The sequence below is a fragment of the Lepisma saccharinum genome, chromosome 5, assembly GCF_977018435.1.
Source record: "Lepisma saccharinum chromosome 5, izLepSacc3.1, whole genome shotgun sequence".
In the NCBI taxonomy this organism is placed as follows: domain Eukaryota; kingdom Metazoa; phylum Arthropoda; class Insecta; order Zygentoma; family Lepismatidae; genus Lepisma; species Lepisma saccharinum.
In genome coordinates, this window is record NC_139233.1 from 68,803,602 (window position 1) to 68,828,400 (window position 24,799).

Consider the following 24,799-nt stretch of genomic DNA (forward strand, 5'->3'; position numbering starts at 1 on the left):
GGCAATTTGCACAAAAAATATCTACAATAACCATTCGCCTTTAAGGGAGTTGCGTAAATAGTTAAAACTTCTTTAAAGAAAATTCCAATTCTTAAAGAGTTTGTAGTTTAATCCCAGAAATTTCTTTTATATTGCCATAACTTACAACATATACTTCGTATTTCAAGGGATTTGGAAAATAAATTTCGTAAGATGAACTGGAAAAAAAAACACCACTTCAAAACTCTCGTTGTTGGTCAATATATATTTATTATAGTTACTTACAAAATGCTCAAGCATTCAGTACTAAAAACAGCAAGAGAACATCTCATTTAACTGACAAAACATTTGTAAATTCATTAAACCATGCAATAAAGGTCTGTAAAAACTGGAAGCAGTAATCAATCAGTAATCCATCTTGAAAAAAGTATTTCTATTACTGTAAAATGCATTTTTGTGAGACAGGCAGTATAAGCCACAAAACATACGTTATGGACTTCATGCACATGCCTATATCCTGAGGGTTCTATTTCAATGACCAGTACCTGCTGGCTGGTTGATATTTAATAACTTTACAGCGTCATGGCATTACTTACAATTATCAATTAGGACTATACGATCTCAAATTACAATTGACAAATTGGAACATGTACTTCACTAAAACCCATGACATTTCTCCAGCAATTTATTTTTTGTGCTTAATCCAATATTTTGAAAAAGAAATATAAATATAAGTATATACAGGAAATAGTATTTTTATGCTCGTTATTAGTATGGTTGTCTCTTTTTGATATGTCTCCTTTCCACCATTTTCTGGAATACTATTGCAGATTTACAACTTCAGCTAATTGCAAAATTTACACCTTCAGTCTTGGGCAACTTTAACCAACTCCTCTGTACTTCTCTGAAGATCACATCCTGAACATCACATTTGTTTTATTTTGGTCCCCTCAGTTATAAAAAAAACTGGCAAATCAGGACAGCACTTAGGGCCACTTGTCGTGCAATTTCAACATGTTCTTCCTATGAACATTAGGCCATAATGTACATAAAAGTTTACATACATCAATGGGAAAAGTATATTTTCATCTACATTACATGTATTTCTTTTCTAATCAAGCAAAAATTGGAACGAAAACTAAATCACCAGCCTCAGTTACTGAAGTAGGAAAGAAAACTAAAAGAACAAGAATTGTCATTATCGAGTATACAGCACAGCAGTCACAATACACAAATCACTATACTGATCCTGGAAAACACCTATTCAAGATGAAATATTTTGCTTGAGTTAGTTAATTCTACAACTAAAGCCTTGTAAACAGATTATAATGACCATCATAACGTTAACAGCGTATCAATAAACCAGTCACACTTCTGCACAGATAAACCATGTATATCCAATCTTAAGTTAAAAAAAAAAAAGGAATTGTGCATTTCAATGCAATGCTCGTGACGTGAAAGAGCTGATTTTTTTTTCACTTCAAATACACAAATTCCACACTATTATTGTACAAGGTATTTTCAGCTCAAATACTTACCAAAAAAATTTTAAAAAACTAAAGCAACTACATTTTTATGGCAGAGAAAACACCAAAGAATTTGTTTTACTTAATTTTATTGGGAGTTCTGGAGGGGATTGGTACATTTTTCCTTTTTAGAATTACTCAAAATTATTGGAATACAGCAGTCATCAAAATTAGTACAAAAAGTATAAACCCAGCAAACTGATCACGAAATTGAACAATTGGCACACAACCATTCTTGCTCAGGCCTTTGCATTATGAATACGATTTTGTTCACTGATGTTTTGCCACTACTCTTCCGTCCATTTAAACAAAAAACAATGCAAGAAAAAATTGACAAATTACCAATCATTGACAAATTACCAATCTTTTGAAGGCTGAGCAAGAAATGACTTGACACACGTGGTGTCTACATTGGAACTACATTAAGTTTACGAGGCAGAAATAGGAAAACACAGAAAACATATAAACGGCTACATCCTATTGCTTTACAAACGAAAGAAAATCAAATTTGCAAAAATAAATTTATCACTCCCCACCAATCTGTCTGGAACTTCATATCCCAGCAATCACACCAACATCTTCACCTAAATTACAGGACACTTTATACAACTTTTTTCATAGAAATTTTGCGAATATAAGCTACTTAAGGTTTATAATTAGACGATAAAACAAAATTCGTCAAAATCCACCAGTAACTTAGCACTAAACTGAGCATTGTGTACATGTGTGTGTTTATATATAATGTTATTTCATAATTTTTTTTATTTAAAGTCTGCAAACCATTAAAAAATACATCACAGTGCATGCAGAAATATGGCCTCTCACGGAGGGTCCATATCTGGACACACTACAATTCGCATTATCATGCCACCTTCGGAGCTCCAAAATCAGTCAGGCATTTTTCCACTTTGAATAGGAATTTCATTTTGTTTTCTCATACAATTAACAGATCCCTCGACACAGCAATACTTTTACATTGTATTTTAAGCAGGATAGAGCTAGAAAGACAACCAGCCAACAGAGGCCTACAAACTTGTGATGAAGATGTGCACACACTGGGGGGAAAGAGCAGGACTAGAGATTAAAAACGCCAATGATTTCAGTATCAAACATACTGGGCGTACTTAGATCACCTATATAACGTTAACTTTTTTTTCATCCTTTTAAATCATTTTTTGAAACCATCTTCAAGGCACACCTTGGCATCAAGACTAGTTGCAGCTTGTTAAAGATAGGACGACATCGCTGGACAAACAGGCTGATGCAAATACAGGTGAGAACTTTTCAAGACACTAACTTGACTCCACAGAACTCAAGGTGTACCTTGGAGAAACCTTTTACAACATCCACATTAAGGAAACCATCAATGCTCATTTCCTCATGTCAAAAAAATCACACGTATGTTTGCCACATTATCAGGACAAGGTATTCTGAGAAGAAAAATGCAGTTCAAGATTTCACCAGACGAGTTTTAACCCTAACTGAACAATTAGCCGGAACCATGATGCACACAACTGTTCACTGTATTAAAAAACAACTTTTGCTCCGAAGTTTTATGCTCCTTTGTTTCTTATTCTGGTCAGGTCGCCAGGAAAATAGCCCTAATCACTACCTGCAACAAAGAACTATCATCAGTAACAGATCTGACCAAAAGAGAGTATTTGGTACTCGTACTAGAAACCTAGTTTCTAATACAATAGAACAAGTAAACGTCATTTAATATTCACAACGGTTCAATACTCAAAATACTTTTTGTCCTCAAAAATTTCAGTGCACTTGATGCTTGGATAAGCCAATCTGCCCTCAACATACTTCCTGTCATCTCATTTACAATCAAATTCTACAGGGTGTTCCTCTGCAAGAATGTCAACGTTCAGTGTGTAGAGGACATAACAGAAAACTTTTCGTAGGAATGTCTTGCTCATTGAGGCTTCCTTTTGATGCTAAAAAAGCCCCCAAAATTGTATTTTCTTGCCTGTATGAATGAAACCATGAAGCAATTTACTTTTATTATGAAACATGTGATTTCAGCATAGCAAGTGAATAACATATTAGAACCCCAGAAAAGCGTTGAGATGATGTACTTTGCCAGAAGTACCACCAAAATCAATCTCAACAATATGCAATAACCAAAATCTGTTTTAGTATTAAATCCAAATTCTAACAAAAACTAACTATTTATATCACATTTCCTACCATTTTTTCCCTTCATAACTGCTGGTCATCTACTTCAAAAGCTGAATCATTTACTACTCAGTGCAATTAACACAGAAAGAAAGTTAGAAAGAATAGATAAAATAACTGAATTTGTAATAATAAAATTTACATACTTTGTACAAATAGACATGGATGGCACTTTAAACCACTAGTAGCAGTAGCCTCATTTTGACTGCTTCAAACAAGCATTCCAGTTATAGCTCCAAAATTACGCTACGCAATCAATTTCCACCTGTACTCATCATCAGGTTGGTTATTCAGTTAAACGAAACCAATCAAACCTCTTGTTTCATATCCCAAAAAACATCGTATTGATAAATGTTGCACCTAATTTCAAATGAGGTGAGGTGCATTCCCATAGCCAACTATGCAAGAAGTTACTCTTCCTATTGAATTAGAGTTGTTTGCCATTTTTCTCCTCCCCCTCGCCAATGGGGCACAATTTGGAGTTGTCACAACAAACACCAAATTTTTCAGGAAGAAAAATCCTAATTAAGGGCACGGCCATGAAAATAAGCTGCTGCGCAGAATTGCGCTAGTGCCACATGTGGGAAAAGCAAAGCGAGAGCAGGGCAAAAGAAGCTAGTTCCCGCACACTGTGTGGCAATGTCAACAGTGCTGCATTGCCTAGTTCGAGCATCAGACAAACCTCTCTCTGGGGCATACAGTTGTCAACCCTGACCTTGCGAGCATATACTGTCAGTGTGTATCACATGGATTACAAAGACCAACTCTACCATGAGATCCTCCATGCTCTTAAACCTCTGTAGACATGGAGTTGTGATCCCAAGTGGCACCAGCGAACTTCTGCCACCCACCTAACTTCATGGCCATGCGTTTAACATTTGAATACAATTAAAGAACATCTTACAATTTTCCAAAATATTGACAAAAGTATAAATATGCAAAGAAAACTTATCTTTACTCACCTCTAGTATCCACAAGACACTAAGTAATCACCTAACTTTTCCACTACAGATGCAGCTTGCTGGGGTTGAATTGGATCTTCATAAAGTGAAATCACCACAGCTAAAATAAGATGTTACAACTATTACTAAAAGAATACTGATCAAGATGTACAATAATCACATGATGTACTATTAGAAATCTAGTAACTTCATGCTAACTACAGTAAACAATGCAAAATTTTCAAACTCTATACATGTTTAGAATAGTTTTAACTTTACTGTGCGACAGTATTGAGTGTCAGTGAAATGGCAAAGCCAGGTATACAAGTGGCAGCAATTTATGGAATGCGGTAAGCTGTTTCAAGGAAGATTTAATCGAAACTGATAGTAAGATTATTCACTGTTCTTTACCTTCAAAAAAAGGAAATTAAAAAGGACTATAGTTTTTTTTTGGATTCAACTAAAAATATTTTAAATGAAAGCACAATATATGCCATTCATGTATAAAAAAGGATACAATAATACAATATTTCATGTATTCCTTTTTACATATGAATGGTATATATTGTGCTTTCATTTAAAATAGTATTTATAGTGGATTGCAAAAGTAAAGTATAGTACAGTACTTTTTGTTTCCTTTTTTGGCAAAAATTTAACTTTTTTTGGTTCCTTTTAGAGGATTTTTTTTTTCCTTTAAAATCCGGTCTAGTGATTAGTGTTGTGTACAGGATGATCTGACCAAGAGATAAATTGTATCATGGAAAAAGCAAGATAAGTTGCCCCCAGGTACCCATGTCATTCGACGCTGGGTGGGCACCGGGGCCGCTTCCAACTTTAGGAAAGTTTCCAGATTTGAACCGACCGGGGATCGAACCTGGAACCTTGAGCATGGTAGTCGGACGCATTACCGACTGAGCCACCGCGGCCACTAGTGTTTTGAGAATCAATTTTACTTATCATATATATTCCCATTCACACTAACATGACTCTAGCATGCATGTTGTCACTTGTTATGCTACTTTTATTTCAAGTTTTATAATTTTTTAAAGGATTTGTTAAGACCATTTTCACTGAAAAAAGTTGTCAAGTTTTCTTTCCCTTTTTCTAGTGTAAATTTTCAGCAAAGAGGGTGTATGGTAACCATGATGCATTTGTTAACTATTTTTGATTTGCTGTTAGTAGCTCCCTATTAAATAGCTACAAATTAGCTTCAGAATTCTGCCCACACAATAGACTCCCTCCTCTGGATTCACAGGAACCTCATATGTAGAGCAGCAAGCCCATCCCATCCCTCCCCAATATTTGGGAGGGAGACAGCATATAGAATTCAGCCAGCATTACAGATATTGAATTATGGCAGATTCTGCCATCATTACGAAGCAGATTATATTTACTACTGAGTTATCAGAGTTGATACTTCAAAATTCAAGGTTCTCCAGGAAAAGTTTTTAAATTTTGTGGATAAACATTTAATGGTCTACACAATTTATCCAAAATTAAATATTACTGTAATTGTGCTTCAGGGTTACTACATACAAGAACTGATGGAATGAAAATGAACTATAATATATGTCAAGTCACTTGTTTACCAGATCTGACTTGGACAATATCAAGAGAGTTTCTGTAGATTAACAAAACCACTGTGATGAATACATTGCTTTAGAAATATTTATTTCTTGTTACAGCTAATGTTTCATGTTTTGAGAAAAAATTATACATATAGTTTAGTTCCCAGTCGCACCCTGTTAATTGATTGGCTGTTATAAGTAGTGGCATACACCCTGTGGGAGATTGTGAGGGGGTTCATCTTCCCACCACTGCTTGAGATACTCTGCATTTACGAACATCTTCATTCTAACAGTATACATTTCTAATGACTCATGTATAAAATAGTAAATACTACCATTCACAAAATGTGTAACTCACCCTGCTGTGTTTTCATGCAGTGTACTCCGACTTTGCCAAGTTTAGCCCTAATAACTCTATCCGTTCCAGACAAATAAATGTAGCGGGTGCCTGCCAACGTGACACCTGAAGAAGTGAGTATATCTTGCTTTTCAAAACCTTGTACTAGTTTGCACAATTCATCTTTCGAAACCTGAAAAGAAAAAAATAAAATCATGAGAAACAGTCATTTCACTCCTACAATGTGTTATGCAATGGTCTATGCCATTTGCTAAAACTAAATTAAACTCGTTGACAACAGTCATTCGAGACCTACCACACCAACCGAGGATCATCCAAGTCTCATCAGAATGGCATGTATTTAATGGACAAATATTAATTTGATATAACTGAACTAATAATATACTTGTACTGACTATAGTGTTTATTTACTCAACATTTATAACAAGTGTTTTTATCAAGACATACGGTAAGGTAAAGTTCCCTGTGATCACTGCACTGTGCCATGCGCAGGGGATCTGTGGTCCACACATTCATAGATCTCTGCCATTTGTAGAGGTGATGTAATCAGCACCAAGTTTTGTTGCCTTTACACCCACACTATACCCATTTCATAGAGGCTGGGTGATCTCCAGAGCCAATTTAATGCAGGGACAAGGTTGCAACAATTCTCACCTTGCAGGATCCAGCCAGGTAATCAGCTACTCTCCCACATTCCAGTCAGTTGCCCTACTGACTGAACACCAGTGTGCAGCATGGATAAAAATCATTTGATTTTTTTATTTAAAAAAATATGCTTAAAATTGCTTGTATGGTTTTGACACCATGCATATAAATATGTTATTTATAGAAAGGTTTTCTCTAGTAAGCAGCCATGTAATATACATGAACAGTTTGATTAAAGCAAAAAAAAAAAAAAGTATGTAAATATACATTTTTCTCATTGTTTATATGAACCCCTTATGGAAATGTTTGTTCAGTGTGTTTCAGTAACTTTTCCTCCAGTGAAAATAAAACATTCTGGATGTACTCTATAAATGTAACAAAAATATTTTTATATCTTTGTAGCTGAAGTTTGGAAATGTTTTTAATGATAATTTGCAAAATATCAGACGTCATGTTTATTTACAATGAAATTATAATAACAACATTGACGGTTTAACATTAGTATTTTGTAAATTTTTCTACAAAACACACTATACTATCATTGTCCATAAAAATTATTTAATTTTAAAATCAAGAGAAATGTAAGTGTTTACATATTAAATTTCCTTTCTTACAGCCTAATAAACCACTAAATGATTAAGGATGCTGATAATGACTATCTCGAACGTTGCTTTATCAGATGAGACAGTCTCATGTCAGTGGTTTAGTGAATACACACAATGTGCGTGTCTGGGGTAAAGAGCCTCCTCATAAGGTGAGGGAGCCGACCATGGGCAGCCCGAAGGTGAATATTTGGTGCATGCTGCTGCATGACAGAATAATCGGACCATTCTTTTTCTGTGAGGACACTAAGATCTCTAGTGAATCTCAACATGTTGCAATTGTTTGCTGTTCCTCAATTGCTAGAATACCACCCAGATGTTATCTTTCAACAAGATGGTGCACCACCACATTAAGAGTCTGGAGGTTCGTTCCTACCTTCAGACATTTCCTGGAAAATGGATTGGCCGAGATGGACCGACAGCATGTCCTGCACGATCTCCAGACATAACCCCTTTAGATTTTTGTATGGGGTTATGTGAAAGAGAATGTCTACAGAACTCCTGTATCCGATCTTACAACTCTCCAACAACGGATAACCCAAGTCATCACATCAATCCCTCCTGTGATGTTGGCTAATGCATTGAATTTCGACTAGATGTACTCCGTGCTAACAAGGGTGTTCACGTGGAGATTTATTGATTTCTTTCCTATTGCCAATAAAACTAATAGTTTCCGAACATTTTGGTACCATTTTTTCGTGTCTGTCAATAGCGAAAAAACACTTAATTTTTGTTTTCATAAAAAATTTCTTAGACACCCTGTATATTTTGTGCATAAGACTATGGTTTTATTGGTAATATTTTGGGTGTTGTTAGGGTATTGCTCTGCCTCTTATCATTTATACAGAAAACATTGAAGTTTTTCTTCAGATTTTGGGGCTATAATGTTTCTTCCTCTCTCCGGCATTCCAAAATTAGAAGATTTATTGTCACAGCAACATAAGTCTTCCATTTTTCCTTATGTTCAAGATCAATCCATTCTTGACCAACCATAACAATACGGTTTATCTGTTACATTTAGACACACTCGTGAACATCAATAATCTTGTTAAAACAATCTTAGATAACATTATATGCTGTTGAAATAAGGGAAATTCCACTCACTGTTATTACAATTACTTTTTATCACCTTCCTTAACACCCGAATGATAACATTTTCACTGAGAGGTGTCCTTTATTTCATATAGGAGGAATTAATCTGGATTTTAGATTTATGAATTTTTATCACACTAAATAAATTTGTGCCAGGTGCAGACGTTGGGATGACATAACATGTTTCTAAAGTTTAAGGTCAGATATCCGAACCTAATTATTAATAAGCAGATTCAGCTATTGTTAAGTATTTTCAATGTGGGAACACTGAATACTTGATTTCAGTTACATGCATTTCTTTGCCAACCAAGTATGGCTTACAATAGAGAAAAACTGAGTAATTTCACAAAATATTTTACAGATGATCTCCTTTGGACTGCCATCTGGTGGCAGCAAAAAGACCACTTCTTAAAGGTGACAGTTGAAAACATCCTCGACAGGTCATGAAGGTATAGAAACTACAAGGTCTCTTGTTGAATTCAGAAAGCCCATAGCAAACAGTATGTCTGTGTGTGAATAAACAACCTTTGCTGTGCAAACATTGTATCCAGCGTAGGCGTAACAACAGACTTCGTAGAAGTCAAACTCTATAGTCTTCCTACTTGAATCTTGAGGGGTAACCTTTGCATTCATTACAATAACGAAAAAGGTAAACAATATGGTAGACCACTTCATGAACAAATTGTTTCAGTTGGTGGAGTTCAAATCTGCAAAACTAATTTTACGTAAAACAATGCAAAGTACGTGTAGAATACAGCAGGCGAGACGTGATTTATTGTTTTGAGTCCACTTTAGGCTAATCGGGACTGGATCTATAGTTCAAAGTGGGATCCGAACCACTGTGCAACATACCTCTACCGGGTATCAAACCTGGGACCCCTTGATTACAAGGCGACATTACTTGCACGGCGCATTACCGGGTGTGGCACACTTCTTGCTTACTTTCCATTTCGGCTAAATTTGTAGTCATCAACAAGTTGAGTTTTCATCTCCAACGCACGCTGCAACATGGTCCGATGCGAGCGTTAGGGTTCCTAGGCGACGACTGGCGAAGTTCCTGCGGAACACGCATGCGCCACAAACAGCCAGACCTTTCTCGCGTGAACCGATATTTCGTAATCCGTCCCCATGCACTCGGGTTTCGTTCATTCATACTGCAACTGCCCGACCGACGGCTAAAAAACCCTCCCTATTTTATCGAAGCAAGACCATTGCTGGAGTGCTTTCAACGAACAAGTTATTATTTTGAAGTTACGTTTTAAACTACACCTGTTAATCTGATCAAATGAATCAAGTTTATTAATCGGACCTGAATGCAATATGTATTTAGTGAAGCCCTCGAAACTACATTCTGAGGGCGTCACTTTTAGTAGCAAGTTACAAGGTGTTACATATAGCCCCGCCCCTTTAAAAAGACAACCACATTTCATTACAATAATTAATTCTCTCATCCGTATACTTTACAATATGTGATGTACCAAAATATTAACATTTACCTTCCATTCTTGTTAATTCCGGCGACGATGACAATAAATGATTAAAAACAGCTAATATATAAACTTACTAAACCACAACAGTAAGAAAATGTGATGTTTAAGTTTCCCAAGCTTGTGCATCCTTGATTACAGGATCAAAGATTACAGTGAAGTTCGTGTCAAATGTGCTCTGCACTATTTTTACATGCAGTTGAGCACATTATGTGTTGACCTGCTATGACTGAACAATATGCACTAGTTTTCCAGTAACACCGCCATCTACATGAGGACTATGTAAAATAATTTTATTCACAAGTTTAGTGACCTGCATTGCTTCATTTAGGAGTTTTCTTACACCACCCCAATCACAGAAATATGTATAAAAACAAATTAAGCAATACAGATAAAAATATCGAAAAATCATACAAGCAAGCTTCTTTAAACACTAACTACTCTCACCAGAAGAGTTCTGGGTAAACCGATGACTCACGTCTGTTTGGCGCAAAAGCCATGGATCGATAAAATGCGAACACTGCTTGGGAGTAGTAATACGGAACATGTACGAATCGAAGTTACAAAAATTAAAGTTATATAAAAATTTCAACGATTAACCCCTCTTCCGAAAGCACAAAGCAAAATTTATACCAATGCAGTTTACGGGAGTCAATATGAAAATCATATTTTCTCCGTCGCCGTCACCATGACTGGCTTCGAGTCCCTGTCGGGGTATAGGTGTTCCTCGGTTTCTTTATCCTCACCGGCGTGATCAATGTGAAGGGCCACAATGCTTTCAAAATATAAATGAACAGAGTGAACTGATAAAGTTTTAGAGAAATTCTAAGCGAGCTAATACGAAGATCAGCGAACTTCTACAGATTAAGACGGTCGGATCATGGTGCCGACTACGATACCAGTTTGAAACATGTTCAAGCATTACCAAAGCGTCGCGAACTGACGAGAGAACATGTGCTTTGTATCTAGTGCATTCAAACCGAACAAGGAAACTTAAAAAGCCAGAAGAACCTGCTACTTCGCCGCGTAGCATTCCGATAGAAACCACAACGTGGCAACGCAGCGTTTGCGTCAGAACACAACGCGATTCCAAATCCACCTCCGTCCCGTCTCTCGGAGCCGAATGCCAAATATGATAAGCTCTATTTTCATGGTCCCAAAACACCTGCAACAGAAGTATCCCGCCGTTGAACGCACCTTTACGCCCTGTTAATCCTGTCAAGATGCACGAAACTTTTCAGTCTCCGCCGCGCCAACGAGATCAGAAATCAAGACGAATAACCCGGTGAAGGTGAAAGCCCATGCCTTACGGCCAAGGTACCTACGTCGGACCTTGACACGAAGTGCCGTCCAGCCGAACATGGAACCAACGGTGCAGCAAACCGTGTCCAAGGAGAGGCGGCATACATGCGAGCGACACTGCTTCGGCATTCAATTCTATAATGAAAAAAGCTGTCCCGAGTCACTTTCACTATCATAATTAGCTGAAGCCTTCGGGGCGGGAAACAACGGTGCATAGTGCGCATAATTATACGGGAAATTGGAATCAGCTGTTTTTCACCGTTGACCTAATTATCTCCTGAAACTTCCCTTTCTTGCATATGTATGTAGCACCGAACTGCTACTATAGAGTTGGGAAGAATGCAAACAATAAAATTCCATTCATTGTTTAGCATGATATCATCAGAGATCTAACCTACAGTTATTTTGCAGATTCACTCAGTTGTGAATTACAAATACAAGTTCATTACACTGTTGAGACTATCCCTGGGTTCGTATAGTCAAATACAAGGATATGTGGACGCAAACATCTACGAGATGTCACGGGGCGGTTTTGTACTGGAGATGTCAGGAAAGGTACAATATGTTTACGGCTTTGTTACAATTTCTGAAAATCAAATCAAAATTAATGTGCTGGTGGACAATTTGGGAACAAATATCTTTGAACTTTACTGTACAGTTAGTTGATAGTTACTCTGATGGTCACAAAAAACTCTGCCGTCATGAGTTTTGAACCTACCTTCATATTGCGAGTTTGCGCCACAGTCGCCAGACCAAGTCTGAGTGTGAGGTATTTAATGGTTCACTTTCGGAGGAAAAATACTACATTTAGAAGTTCGATACGAACAAGAGGTACCTACAGGCCATTTCTAATATTTAAAAGTTTATTTTAAGTCCATTCATGCTCAAAGAAGGCTAATCGGACCTGGGCCGATAATTGAAAGATCCGAACCACTGTGTAAAGCGCCTCCACCGGGGATCTAACTATGCAACCCTGGATTACAAGGTGAGTTTTAAATCTACTTTTATGCACTGATAGGCTAAAGCTTGATTCACATCTACGCTCCAGTAACGCTCTGATCACCCTCCCCCAGTGGCGTGCCCAGGATTTTCGAAAGGGAGGGGTTATGTATACTTTTTCTTGGTAGTAAGCCCTCAGTTTGTCATGTTTTCCTGCCTTTGACGTTCCTTTTTTTTTCGGAATACTGGGCGGAAGGGGTGGGGGTTATAAACCCCATCAACCCCCCCTGGGCACGCCACTGCCCTCCCCACATGGTCCAGTCAAATATCATTGAATGATTTTTAAAGAGAAGCATTCACCAGTCAAATATCATTGAATGATTTTTAAAGAGAAGCATTCACACCTGGCGCTCCGGTCAAGGTTGGTTCAATCGCGCTCAGCTCGGATGCAAAGAATATTTGACCGGAGCGTGAGGGGGCGGAGCTCGACTTTGGGAAGCCCGATAGTTGATGTGAACGTCTGATAAGGGTCAGCAGCAGTCTTCAGCCCCATTGCAGGGGATACGTAACCCAGTTTTGTGGGTAGAAGATTGAGCAGTCAGAAGGCAACTACCTATTGAAACACAGAAAAAGGCGAGTAATGATAAAATTGATTGAGCAAGAAAATCCCACAATATTTTCCTCTCAATTCTGTTTGTAAAACATCGGTGAAAATATGAGATTTCATGAACCCGAGTAAAATAAATTTAGGAAAACAAAAATGACCGAAACAAAATTACACTTATAGCCAATGAAAAAATAAGTAGGGGACTAACCACAAATATGATCCATACACACTAGTTGTAACGATCCTTTTCCAACCAGTTTCATCAAATAAAATTCTTAAATCAAAAAGCTACCCTATTGGCGGTCATCTTTTCCCGGACAACAAAATTGTCATTTTTGTGTGTGCAAATGGTGGTGGTCGACCTTCTATCAAGGGAAAAATCATTCTTGATATCTAGCTCAATCAAGATTAACAACGAACTTATTCTTCGTTTACAGAAAACTATACAAAATTACTCCCTAATTTTTTCATTTTTTTTAGTCGAGGGAGGCCACGTTTCACACGATGTGCGTAACAATCGGGTCTTTGGAACTAGGCTTCCAACCAGACGTATATTTGTCACGTGTTGTACCGAAAACTTTCTAATAAAATACATGGTCAACAATGTCGATATGAAACAATGAGCCCGAAATTTTTCATGCCAAACCTAGACCGACAAAGTTGACATTGTTGACATTTCCAGTTTTGCACATTCTAGTTGAAAATAAACGTTTGCCGATTTCTAACCAAAAGTATAACATCAATAAAGAACATTAAATTTATAATAGCTGACCTCCTGTCGGAGTGGTTTGCACAGCGTGCGACGACACCAGGTTTGAATCCCGGGCTGGCCATGGATGTTCATTGTCATGTTCCTTCATCAATTTAATCATATTACCCACTCATTCTCATCTTCACTATTAATCAAAACTATCACAAAAGCGAAGTAAATCAACCAAGCAAATGAATCCCCGCTTTCGCAAATTCATTTTCTTCTTGAACGCTAGTGCTGCAACAGCTAAGTCAGTGAAAATCTCAAACATTGCAGTTAGCACAATCGGCAGGCTTTTTATACAGAAAAAGCTGTGTACTCTGAAGAAACCAACACCAGACTCACGTTGATCGTACCTTGGCTGGGGCGAAGCTTGACCGCTAGTGTGGATACCCCCTGACCGTGAGTGGAGCATTATGGGAGAGTGCCCTAAGTTTTACTTGAGCGTCGATGTGAATCAAGCGTAATTGACACTGGATCTACAGTTTAAAGTGGTGTCCGAACCACTGTGTATCGAACGCGGGACCCCTTGATTACAAGGCGTCGACGTTACCGTTACGCCAACTTGGAGGTCCGGATTACACTAAACCATTGAGAAGGACCAACGAACATACGTGATGGTTCGTATAATTTCACTGCACAAGCCAAGCTATGTAAGTAGGATTCAAGACCGCATGAAACAATTCACTCGACCCGCGCGCCGAAACCGGTCAAGGATCAATGACTCATATGCTTACACAATCACTCACGACCCACACATTTACGTCCAAGGTATCTAGAACCATATGAACATTTTTTGTCCTGCAATCCTTCAATATAATTGTCTAACATAATGTCCTACTAAAATCAGCAAATTGAAAATTAAATCCCATGCTTTCAAAGACATTAAATACAGGTATACTCCACAAAGGCATGTCCACAAGGAGTTCAAAGTCACGCACACCGAAGGAACCCCAGGGCGAAGTCGACCAGCCTCGCCAGCATGCTATGAAGACAAACTCGTAAATTCAGTAGCTAAGGCACTGAGGGCCCCGGGAGACTAGTGATTTAAGATCGCATAAAGGTGAAGCAGGCAGTTCCTTTAAAATCCTTTTCATCAGCTGAAAATAAAGAGACCAGGCCAATAAAGGAAGGCACGGAACTTGCCACATGTGTCACTGTTACTTACATGTCACTCTTTCTGAGACTACAAAGGTTCAAGACCAGACAATTGTATTTTGACCATTCAATCAAAACCTTTGTTACTAATCTCACTTTCAAAGCTAACTGGTAACAAAATACAAGGTACACCTGCCTCGTGTTCAGGGGCATTTCCAATATTTTCGCAGTTAGTCCTACATTTTCCATCTTCTCCTGCATTTGACTATTTAGGAATCTTAGATTTGATTTATTTTATTTTAATTCGCGTTTTGTGCCTCTTGGCTAATTTGCGAAGATGGGGATGAGTGATGGTCATTCACAAAGAACCATGCCCGAGCGGGATTCGAACCCGGGCGTCGCAGCGAGATGTGCTAACCACTCAGCCACAGGGTCCGGCATTTAGGAATCTTAGGTCAAGTCAATTGAGGCCCCTTTAACTACCCCCATTTGGGCATGCTTGATTTATTTACGTGGTCTGGAGACTGCAGGTCTGGCGACATTGGCAATCTGATCCCAAGTTGCATATGCTCCTCACCAAATGAAAACTGCAAATATGCAAGTAGAATGAGAGTATCCACTGGGTTTCAGCTTCTAACGACAGATTGCAAGCACATAAGCTGACGCTACTTAATTTTCTCCTATCTCCCGCTTGTATAATTAAACTATGGTACACGTCTAAGGGGTTCAACATATTACCAGGATGACCATTCGTAACACATGACTGGTTTTATCGTAAAAATGTTTTTAGTGCCTATGATTTAGACACAACCAACATACACTTCAAACCTGAAGATGAGTGACGTTATAGATCGACCACAAGGAAAAAAACCTTGGGACGAGAAGTCCCCGCGCAACTTTCCCTTCTTCCCTCAACCTCGGGCCATAAGGAAGCATGGTACCCCTCCCCTACTCGCGGGGGTACGGTGCACATGACTCGCGGGTCTGCGCAGGTTGTTTTGCTCGTGGTTCCACTATAGCTCTCTGAAGCTTGGAATATTTTCCACAACTCACCTGGTCGATAGCCCGAGAGAATCTATTCATCATTCTCCGCCAGGAAAGCTTCCAAGTCTTACTTCAAGTCACAAATGTTATGGGATATAGAAATTTATGAAAAATTGATAGTTGTATAAATTCAAGTTTACTTAATCAACTTCAAGATATCTTATATTGCAATAATCTTCAGCTTGTCAAATATATTGTTCTGGAAAGGTCAATAACAAAGTAACCATTATTGATAAAGTTCTGTTATTTTTCACGCAGCTTTTTTCTTCTTCCTCGATAAAAGTAAAGGCTAAACTGTGAAAACTTGCCTCAGAACATTTATAAATATGTACAAATTCAATGGGAATTGGATTAATAAATGTTGCAATTTGTCACGTCTACGGAGCAAAATTCAAGCAGAATCCACACATATTTCATCCGGAATTCAAGGAATTCCCAGTGAGTAGCCACCCTGATGTAAAACAACCACTTTCAGGAATAATACTATAAAACTTTGTCGACAGGTAATAACCTGTGAGGGCCAGGGCTTACCTGCCGACCAGTGTTGTCACAATATGAGGGCACAACTTCCCTTTCCAAGGGGCAAAATTTCCCTTTTTGGACCAATTTTTCCCTTCACCTAGCAAATTATATAATAATAATTAGTAGTAGTAGTATTAGCAGTATTGTTAGTGGTGGTGGAGGAAGCAGTAGTAGTACGTAGTTAGTATTCCGTTAAATCGTTATTAGTTTGAATAAAAAATATTTAAGAAATTTCACATTTCAGTTTCATCACTTCCTGACCAGATGTCCCAGGTTTGAATCCTGGTCAGGATTCAATTTCATCGTTGCTATTTATCCAAAGATGCATAAAAGCAACGTACAATAAACTTAAAGAAGCAGAAACAAGTGGGAAGAGCAAAATAAGTAAATAACATAAAAATGTGGATATGAAATTCGAAGTTAACATAAAATGTAAGTCAGATGACCTTCAAATTTCCCTGCAATTGTGGTATTTTTAATCGAAATTCCCTTTTCCGTAAAATTTCCGTCCGAATTTCCCTGCAAAAGGGAAATTTCCCTTCATGTGGCAACACTGCTGCCGACTGCTGGCCTCAATCCCACCTGCAAAGGAAGGATATCATCCGCTACTCATTCCTTAACTCCCCAATTTCCGCGCAATGGCGAGTGGTCACTGGTACCATACACAGGCCAAAATCTCAGGAGGAGACTCGAACCTACACACAACCCGTAGTCGGAGCACAAAGTATGAAGTCATAAGCCACTTACATTTGTAAGAATTACTAACTATTCTGATTTTTAAAAGCTTCCGTAAGTGAAAATTAAAGCTAATGAAAAAGTGTGACTCTTATGGAACATTTGTTTGTGGGTACAACTACAGATTCTACAAAATGTTTAATTTTAAAAAGTTGCTCACAACGATGGACTCCACTATACACAAGAATAAATGCTATACAAATGCATAGTACATGTAAGATTTCTCTACCAAAACATTTAATTTAAATGATTCTTACAAAACATGCTTACCAGGACCTGCTACAGGTGTTGTGCAAATATGTGAATCTATGTAAGGTTTATATACTGCCATCTTTTACTGTCATGTATTCACACCATGTAATACAGGTTACATCCTCTAGAAGCAAAATTTATTCTCTCACTACTGTACTGACTGCTAAGTTCGACTGAGGATATGAAATGTTTCTACAAATCAATTCAATCTATATTTAAAAAAAAGGTGTCCCTAAGTATAGAAATTCTAGCTGTGGAAAAAAATTGTGCAGCGATACACAAGATAAACTAAAAAAGGTTCACTTAATGTTTAACACACATTTCAGGCATGACAAAGCTTACAGCATAAAACCCATGGACTTCATTTGGGCTTAATTTATCACACATGCAGACTCAACACTGATGAATGTTCAATTTAAGGAAACAGCTTGTCCCCAGAAATTGGAGGGGAAGAAGATAGGCCACCCTATACATAGATGGGAAATGTTCCAGTTATTTCTTTTTAACAAGGTGAACTTTTTGTCATTGTCTGTACCAATATCTCAAACTGCAACACCTACACAAAGTCGGCCTATCAATAAACACATTCTGGTAATCTATTCCAATAAATGTGTGCTCAAAATCAGATAAAAACCAATTAACACAGGGGTGTTTACTTCCTTGATGCTAAAAACTGACAAATATCAAATTTCATTTTAAGTCTAAGTAAACTAATAAAACATCTTGCAAGTTGCTCTGAAAAATCTTAATCCACAACCGATAGTGAAAAAAAGTTGAGTGAAAATACAAGAGGTATAGTGACAACATCAAAAGTACCTTTGGCAAAAGCCTTCAAGCAACTTCCCCTCCATCCATTCAACTCTAGCCACAAGGAAGAGTGTTCCTTCCACACAGGCCACATGGTCCTGTGCAGGTTCTTTTGCCTGGTTCCAGTCTGTCAAAATTTCATGACAAAAATAAAAATGAATGTATCTCGTAATAACTATGAATATTGCAATACTTTCTTAATTGAAAATCTGACCCACACCAGGAACTCTGGCACCACCACTGCATGCCATACTCTGGTGTGGCCAGTTCAACAAGAATGCCAAAAGAAAATGTTCCTCCCAGCCTGCTCCCGGAAGGGACCATATATGAAGTTAGAACTTCTAGAGAAAAAAAAAATACATTATTGGAAACCACTTGGGTGAAGGGCAATGTGTATGATATACCGTGCGTTCATTTCGATCTTCAGCCGAGAGATCGGGGGGGGGGGGGGGGGGAAGGATGGCGGGCGGTGCTGACGGAGATGCCGACATTTGCGGCCTGTAATGCCCGCTTATTTTTATGGACATATGCTGACATTTATATAAATAATGCAAAGCGAGCACTAACCTGTGTTATAAGAGTACGGTTTTAATTTTAGTAGCTGTATGTGCTGATGATTATGACACGCCCATCTCCTGTGAAACACGGTGTAGAGGTTTGTTTGGAGAACGTTCTAACGCTGCACCAATTTCATCGAGCTTTGCTTCGGTTAGAATCAGTCATTTTTACTTAGGTGTTTTAAAATTTAACGATCCAGTTTCTCGTAATTTAAGGACAAGATGTCTAACCGTATCTCTATGTGGAGGTGAAACGCCTGGGAATTTCTGTACAAATTGCCTACACACGTCTCGACACGAATCTGTTTTCACGTAAGTGTCATACATAAGAATTCTTTGTTCTAACGTGAACCTTGCAGCTGGCATTCCAATCGTCTCACTGACAACACACATACACACTGCAATAACACAAGTAAGAAACGGCAAGTAACCAAGAATAACACTCTTGCGCACAGTACGAAATTAACACGACTCTTGCGCACAGTACGAAATTAACACGCTCTTGGTTTACATCTGCTCGCCACTATATTCACAGCTCTGTCTTCATCTAGTCGCGAAGGAACGCAAAACTCGAGCTCTGAGATTTCGGATTCAAGGAAGCTCACGAAAACCATTTACTTTTAACGGTTTCGTCTGCAGTGTAATCTTGATACAGTGTTGCACATTCGAAACCTCCAAACGATCCCCATCGACACAAAACTCTTTCTGTGGCTCTTAACATAGTTTCTAAAGCGTATTTATTTGTGTATATAAGGGCAGAACTTGGATGAATTACAGAAGAACTTTTGCGTGTTATAATAGTGCTTGTTTTTTGCAATATTTATATAAATGTCTGCATATGTCCATAAAAACAAGTGGGCATTAGAGGTTGCAAATGTCGGCATCTCCGTCAGCGCCGCCCGTCACGCTTCTCCAGATCTCTCGGCTGAAGATCGAAATGAACGCACGGTATTAGGCAGCTAAGAGCTGCACATTGCAACCTCAGGGCATTATTCAGAATCAGCTTTGCAATGCATATGCTTAGGATTTGGTCTTCTATTAATATTTTTTTAAAAAAATGGGAGAGGGGAAAGACTTTCCATTTTGCAGGAAAGAATTTGGCTCAGTTGTCGAGATGAAAAAGGATTCATGCTTTCAAAATGCTTGCACAGTCCAGTCTGTATGAGACAAAGGTTACTATATTTTAGATTAGGGATGGATGGACATACATGAAATTTTGGCAGACCCAGATATCCTACTGATCCGACAAAAAATTCCAAACAGCCCTTGAAGAACCTGAATGGTTCATTGACCTGTCCTTAATAAATGTGTTTCCACGTTGAGTAAAATGTAAAAGAAGCTGCATATTTAGGGCATCGGGATTATATGTTTACATAAACTAAAATCATAAAATGGCAAAATAGTGTAGCCTATTAAATTATAATATATTTACCGATATATTGCATGTCATCAATACACGAATATAAGCAGATACCATTACATATCTAATTTAGATAAAAACACACAACCAAGTTTTGGAATATTTGAATGGGTCTGGCAGTTCGAGAAATTGTCGTCTACAAGGGCAGACATACATAACAGATTTATATCAGCTTTGCTACATTCAGTCTAGTTACATGTGAAACAGGATGATTCTAGTGTACTGTAGAATTACTATTATAGCTTCTGCCAGTTTCCTACGGTTGGGTATAACCACATGAAGTTTCTTAAAAAAGATCTTCCCAAGATCAAGCCCCTTCAAAATGTAGTCAACCCAGTCAGACATTCACATGCCACTGAAGATATCTCCAAGAGCTACAGTAACTAGCGATTGATGGTTTGGTGATCACATCATTTACTACAGGACTTCTACTCAAACTACCAATAATGCTCAGTACATCTAAAGTACACTGGTCCACAACAAATTTAAAATGTAACTTATCTATTTGTCAAAAATTTAAATTTTCATTCATATAAAAATAAAAACTTTAATGACCAAACCATTTGAAATTTGAATTTAAAACTTTGGGTCTACTGTAATGCTGTAGAACTAAAATATTAAAACTCTGACTTCGATTAAAAGCTGATGCTGCAAAGGGGCACTCAGCACACAATGACAAAAAACAGGATATGATGCCATGGCACCTGCCAGACTGTAATTGTAGTTAAAAAAATAATATCACTGCATGTCCACCATGCACTGCGTAGGACGCGTTTGATATCAAGGAGCGTATCTGCATACTTAGTTTCAAGTGTTGAGCAATGCTCCTAGAAATAGTGAAACTAAAACAATGTGTTCGGCATTCCTTGGCATAGAACCAGGAGGTTGTTGTGATTGGTGGACATGCAGTGATATGATTTTTTAACTCCAAAAACAGTATGGCAGGTGCCATGGCGTGAGTGATGGAAAAGGTTGAAAAAAAATGGTATACAGTCGACACTCCATACCCCTGCGATAAGGTGATGATTTTTGTGTCATTTATGAAGATTATGTTCTATACCAACGATTTGTGTTGTTTTTATCTTTAGGAGATGTATTATAGTGGAGTAATGAGAGTATTGATGAGACTATTTATGACGTCATTTTCATTGTTGCCATCTGCATATGATATGAAGGAACATGTTACGTTATTTGTGTTTTGTAACTTGTAGCAGTGTTGGAAATATCCGAGATTGAAGATTGGCAATCCTGGTGTTACGTCGGGCCGGGCAAGCTTTACTGCAGACTATGTTTCTGTTCATGTCGCATGGTACTGGGATTTTGTTTGCAAGGTGGGCGTGCATTTTTAGTGTACTATTCAAAGAAAATGCATATTGGGGAGTGTATAGACATTTTCAGTATCGTGGCATTCTTCGTCCGGGCAACCACGTAGCAGAAAGCTCATTGTTTTAAGGTTAGTACTTTTTAATATTATATATTCTTGTTCGTATTAGAAATGGTTGTGGCATGATTGAACAATAGCAGATGGTTCCCCAATTTCTTTCATTTTTCACATAATCAATAATTTAGGCCTCGTAATCACGAATCTGCAGTTAAAATTTGGCGCTGACGTCATGCACGGGTAGCACACAAACCATGCCTGGTAAGGTTAGGTTATGCAAACATAGTTAAAATTTAGTGTCGTAGTAATGTCAGTTTTGCTGCTGTTGGGAAGTTTTATTTTACAGGAAAAATGAGCGATAGTAGTCCGGAATAGGAGTTTCTTGTGCTTACGCGGGTCATACTTTGCGATCAAATGTCTGTTTCTTGTGGTTTCCTAATGCTGGAACCACTTTACATTAAGTAATACGTTGAAATCTGTAGATTAAATACAAAATCGACTTAATTCTCGAGGGGGTACAGTGGGTCGGTCCCGAAAAAAGTACAGCTTCAGAACACAGAATCAACACCTGTGACGATTTTCCTCTGTTGGCTATAGTTACATCAGTGGTCGCGATGCCAAAAGACAGTCAAAATATGTGACATGTGAAAATAAAAAAAAACATTACACGCAAGTAAGCTAAATAATGCAAGTTGATGGATAAGTACAAGTAACTTAGTTTTTCGATGTGATTCTGTCAACATAACCCTCTCCCCTGTGACATAAAGAAGAACTGAAGAAGATAACTAAGTTTTGTGAATGTAGATGGGTAAAGATCACCATTGATGTGTATAGTGATTGTTGGATACAATGATTATTTTTTAATATAAGGTTAAAAAAGTAGTAAAATTTCTTATTTGTAGATTATTTCTTGCTTTGCCAAGTTTATTGATTAGTTACAATTTATTAACTAACTTAAGACTTGCGAGTGACTGGTCTGTCTGGTATTGTAAAGCCAGAGCTCGTAAGCCTGATCAGGCCAGGCCAATAGTTTCAAAGCAACATTAAAGATTTAAGTCTAAATTCGAAAGCTTAACTACATCAAAAAACATTAAAAAAAAAAAAAAAAAAAAGATTGCTGCAAGGACAACAAACTAAATTATACTGGCTACAGGCCAGATGCCAGAGCCTCGTCAGTCTGCAAAATGTAGTCCAGGGTGTACTACATGGAAGGATCAGCCTTTACACCCACCCCCATTCGGAATTACAGTTCAAATTATCCAAATCAAGTATAATAATATTTTGCTGAGGTCAAATGAGAAAAACTAAGTTAGGATTCTCAAAACACTCATCTCAAAGCCACACACTTTTTTGATTCATGGAAAAACATAACTTTGGAATATGTAAAGGAAGCAGAGTTCCAAGACATAAAATAAGGTCTTGAACATAGTTCCAAGTCTTCCAAAATGGCCACTTTCCTAGTTAACAAATGGGTCAGATTGAGAAGGGCCAAGAAAAGTGGTCCCACTCAATGTAAATAACAAAATGAATAGGAAACTTTTTCTTTTAATTGGATTAAAGTTTAAGAGGTCTGCAAATTCATAAATTTGCCAATTTCACCAACTAGCTGCAGCCTACATGTTTCACAGACAAATGAAGTTCAATTTCCTACATTTTTAAAGTCCACAAAGTACTTCATAATCCTATTGTAGACTGTAGACACACACGAATCTTGCCTAACGCCCATGTAAGCTAAACATCAAACTTACAGCACAACAGGGAGATCATGGACCTGCCTGCTATATAAGCAAGATCTATCTCTTGTCTCTTTTTGTCATCAAAGTATAGGCTTAAGCTATTGGGCTGGTGATCTTGAGATACGCCGTGCTAAAGGAAGCGTCGCCAGATTAGGAAAGGTGAGTGAGTGCCCTCCGTTTACAATCCCTACCTCCAGTCATATCAACAAACCTCACGTGGGGAGAGAGTATCTATAATTATGATTTACCATTTGATTTATCCCAGTACGATCTCTACTCTACCAGAGGATGCATGGTTAGTAGAGCTACAGGATGAGATGATCCAGCATCATCATGTCCTATAGCAGACACTGTTCCCTCAGGGAGAGATGAGACTAAATGGTGGAGACGCCGAAATCAAAATTTTGTATATCATGCACTTAATGTGGATGTGATGGGATTGTGACTAGCGAAAGTGAATATTTAGGCAAACAATTCGAAACTAAACTATGAAATCAGATCATTATGAATATTGTGGAACAGTTTCAGTTTTTCAACCATACCATCACAGACAAAATACAAATACCCCAACACTACCAACCAATAAAACCGATAAAGAAAAAACAGTGGCAAGAAATAAATATAGATGCACACTGATATGTGAAATTCCCACTACATCGTTGAAGGGGCAAGTAAATGTGTGTGTATCTGTGTGACTAGTTTGTAGTCTATTTAATCATATCCCAGAGCAATTTCATCATTACTTAAACAACATACATTGTGGGGACATCCAAAGCCAAAAAACATGTGGATACTAATCACATTAAACCTAACACTCCTAAATTTATATGAAATTTCTAGCAGTAATGACATTATATGTTAAGTTTCAGTGAGCTACAAGCAGCAGTAAACATTCATATTACATACAATATTAAAAAACAATGCATTGGATGCACGAAGGGCCACAAGCACCAAGCTGAAGTGTTGTAATTTAGAGTACCACCAGATGATATAGACTGACTATACATCAAAATGACCCACAAAGGTTAAGTATTAAAATTTATCACAAAAATAAAGTTAAATGTTCATCATATTGCACTCAACATGCACCAGCATTTTATACTCTCCAAACAGGTCACATCTCAGAGAACACACAGACCTTTATCGAGAGTAGATTAAAACCGAAGTTGTTTCATTGTCGTACAGGTATAAGAATACAAGAAATAGGCCTCGATGCAACTAGACAATCTGGGGTGGACAACCCACTGTACCCCCTCGAAAATTATG

General features: G+C 37.8%; 1 protein-coding gene across 1 annotated transcript in view; it reads right to left on the reverse strand.

Moving 5' to 3' along the window:
* Positions 1-216: 216 nt before the first annotated feature.
* Positions 217-24,799, reverse strand: part of chic (profilin chickadee) — a 31,031-nt gene continuing 6,448 nt past the window's right edge. Inside the window, exons 2-4 of the mRNA XM_083122621.1 lie at positions 6,557-6,728; positions 4,652-4,751; positions 217-3,117 (exon numbers count right to left, since the gene is read on the reverse strand). Of these exons, the coding sequence (XP_082978747.1) occupies positions 4,654-4,751; positions 6,557-6,728 (270 nt within the window). The 3' untranslated portion in view covers positions 217-3,117; positions 4,652-4,653. The remainder of the gene's footprint in view (positions 3,118-4,651; positions 4,752-6,556; positions 6,729-24,799) is intronic.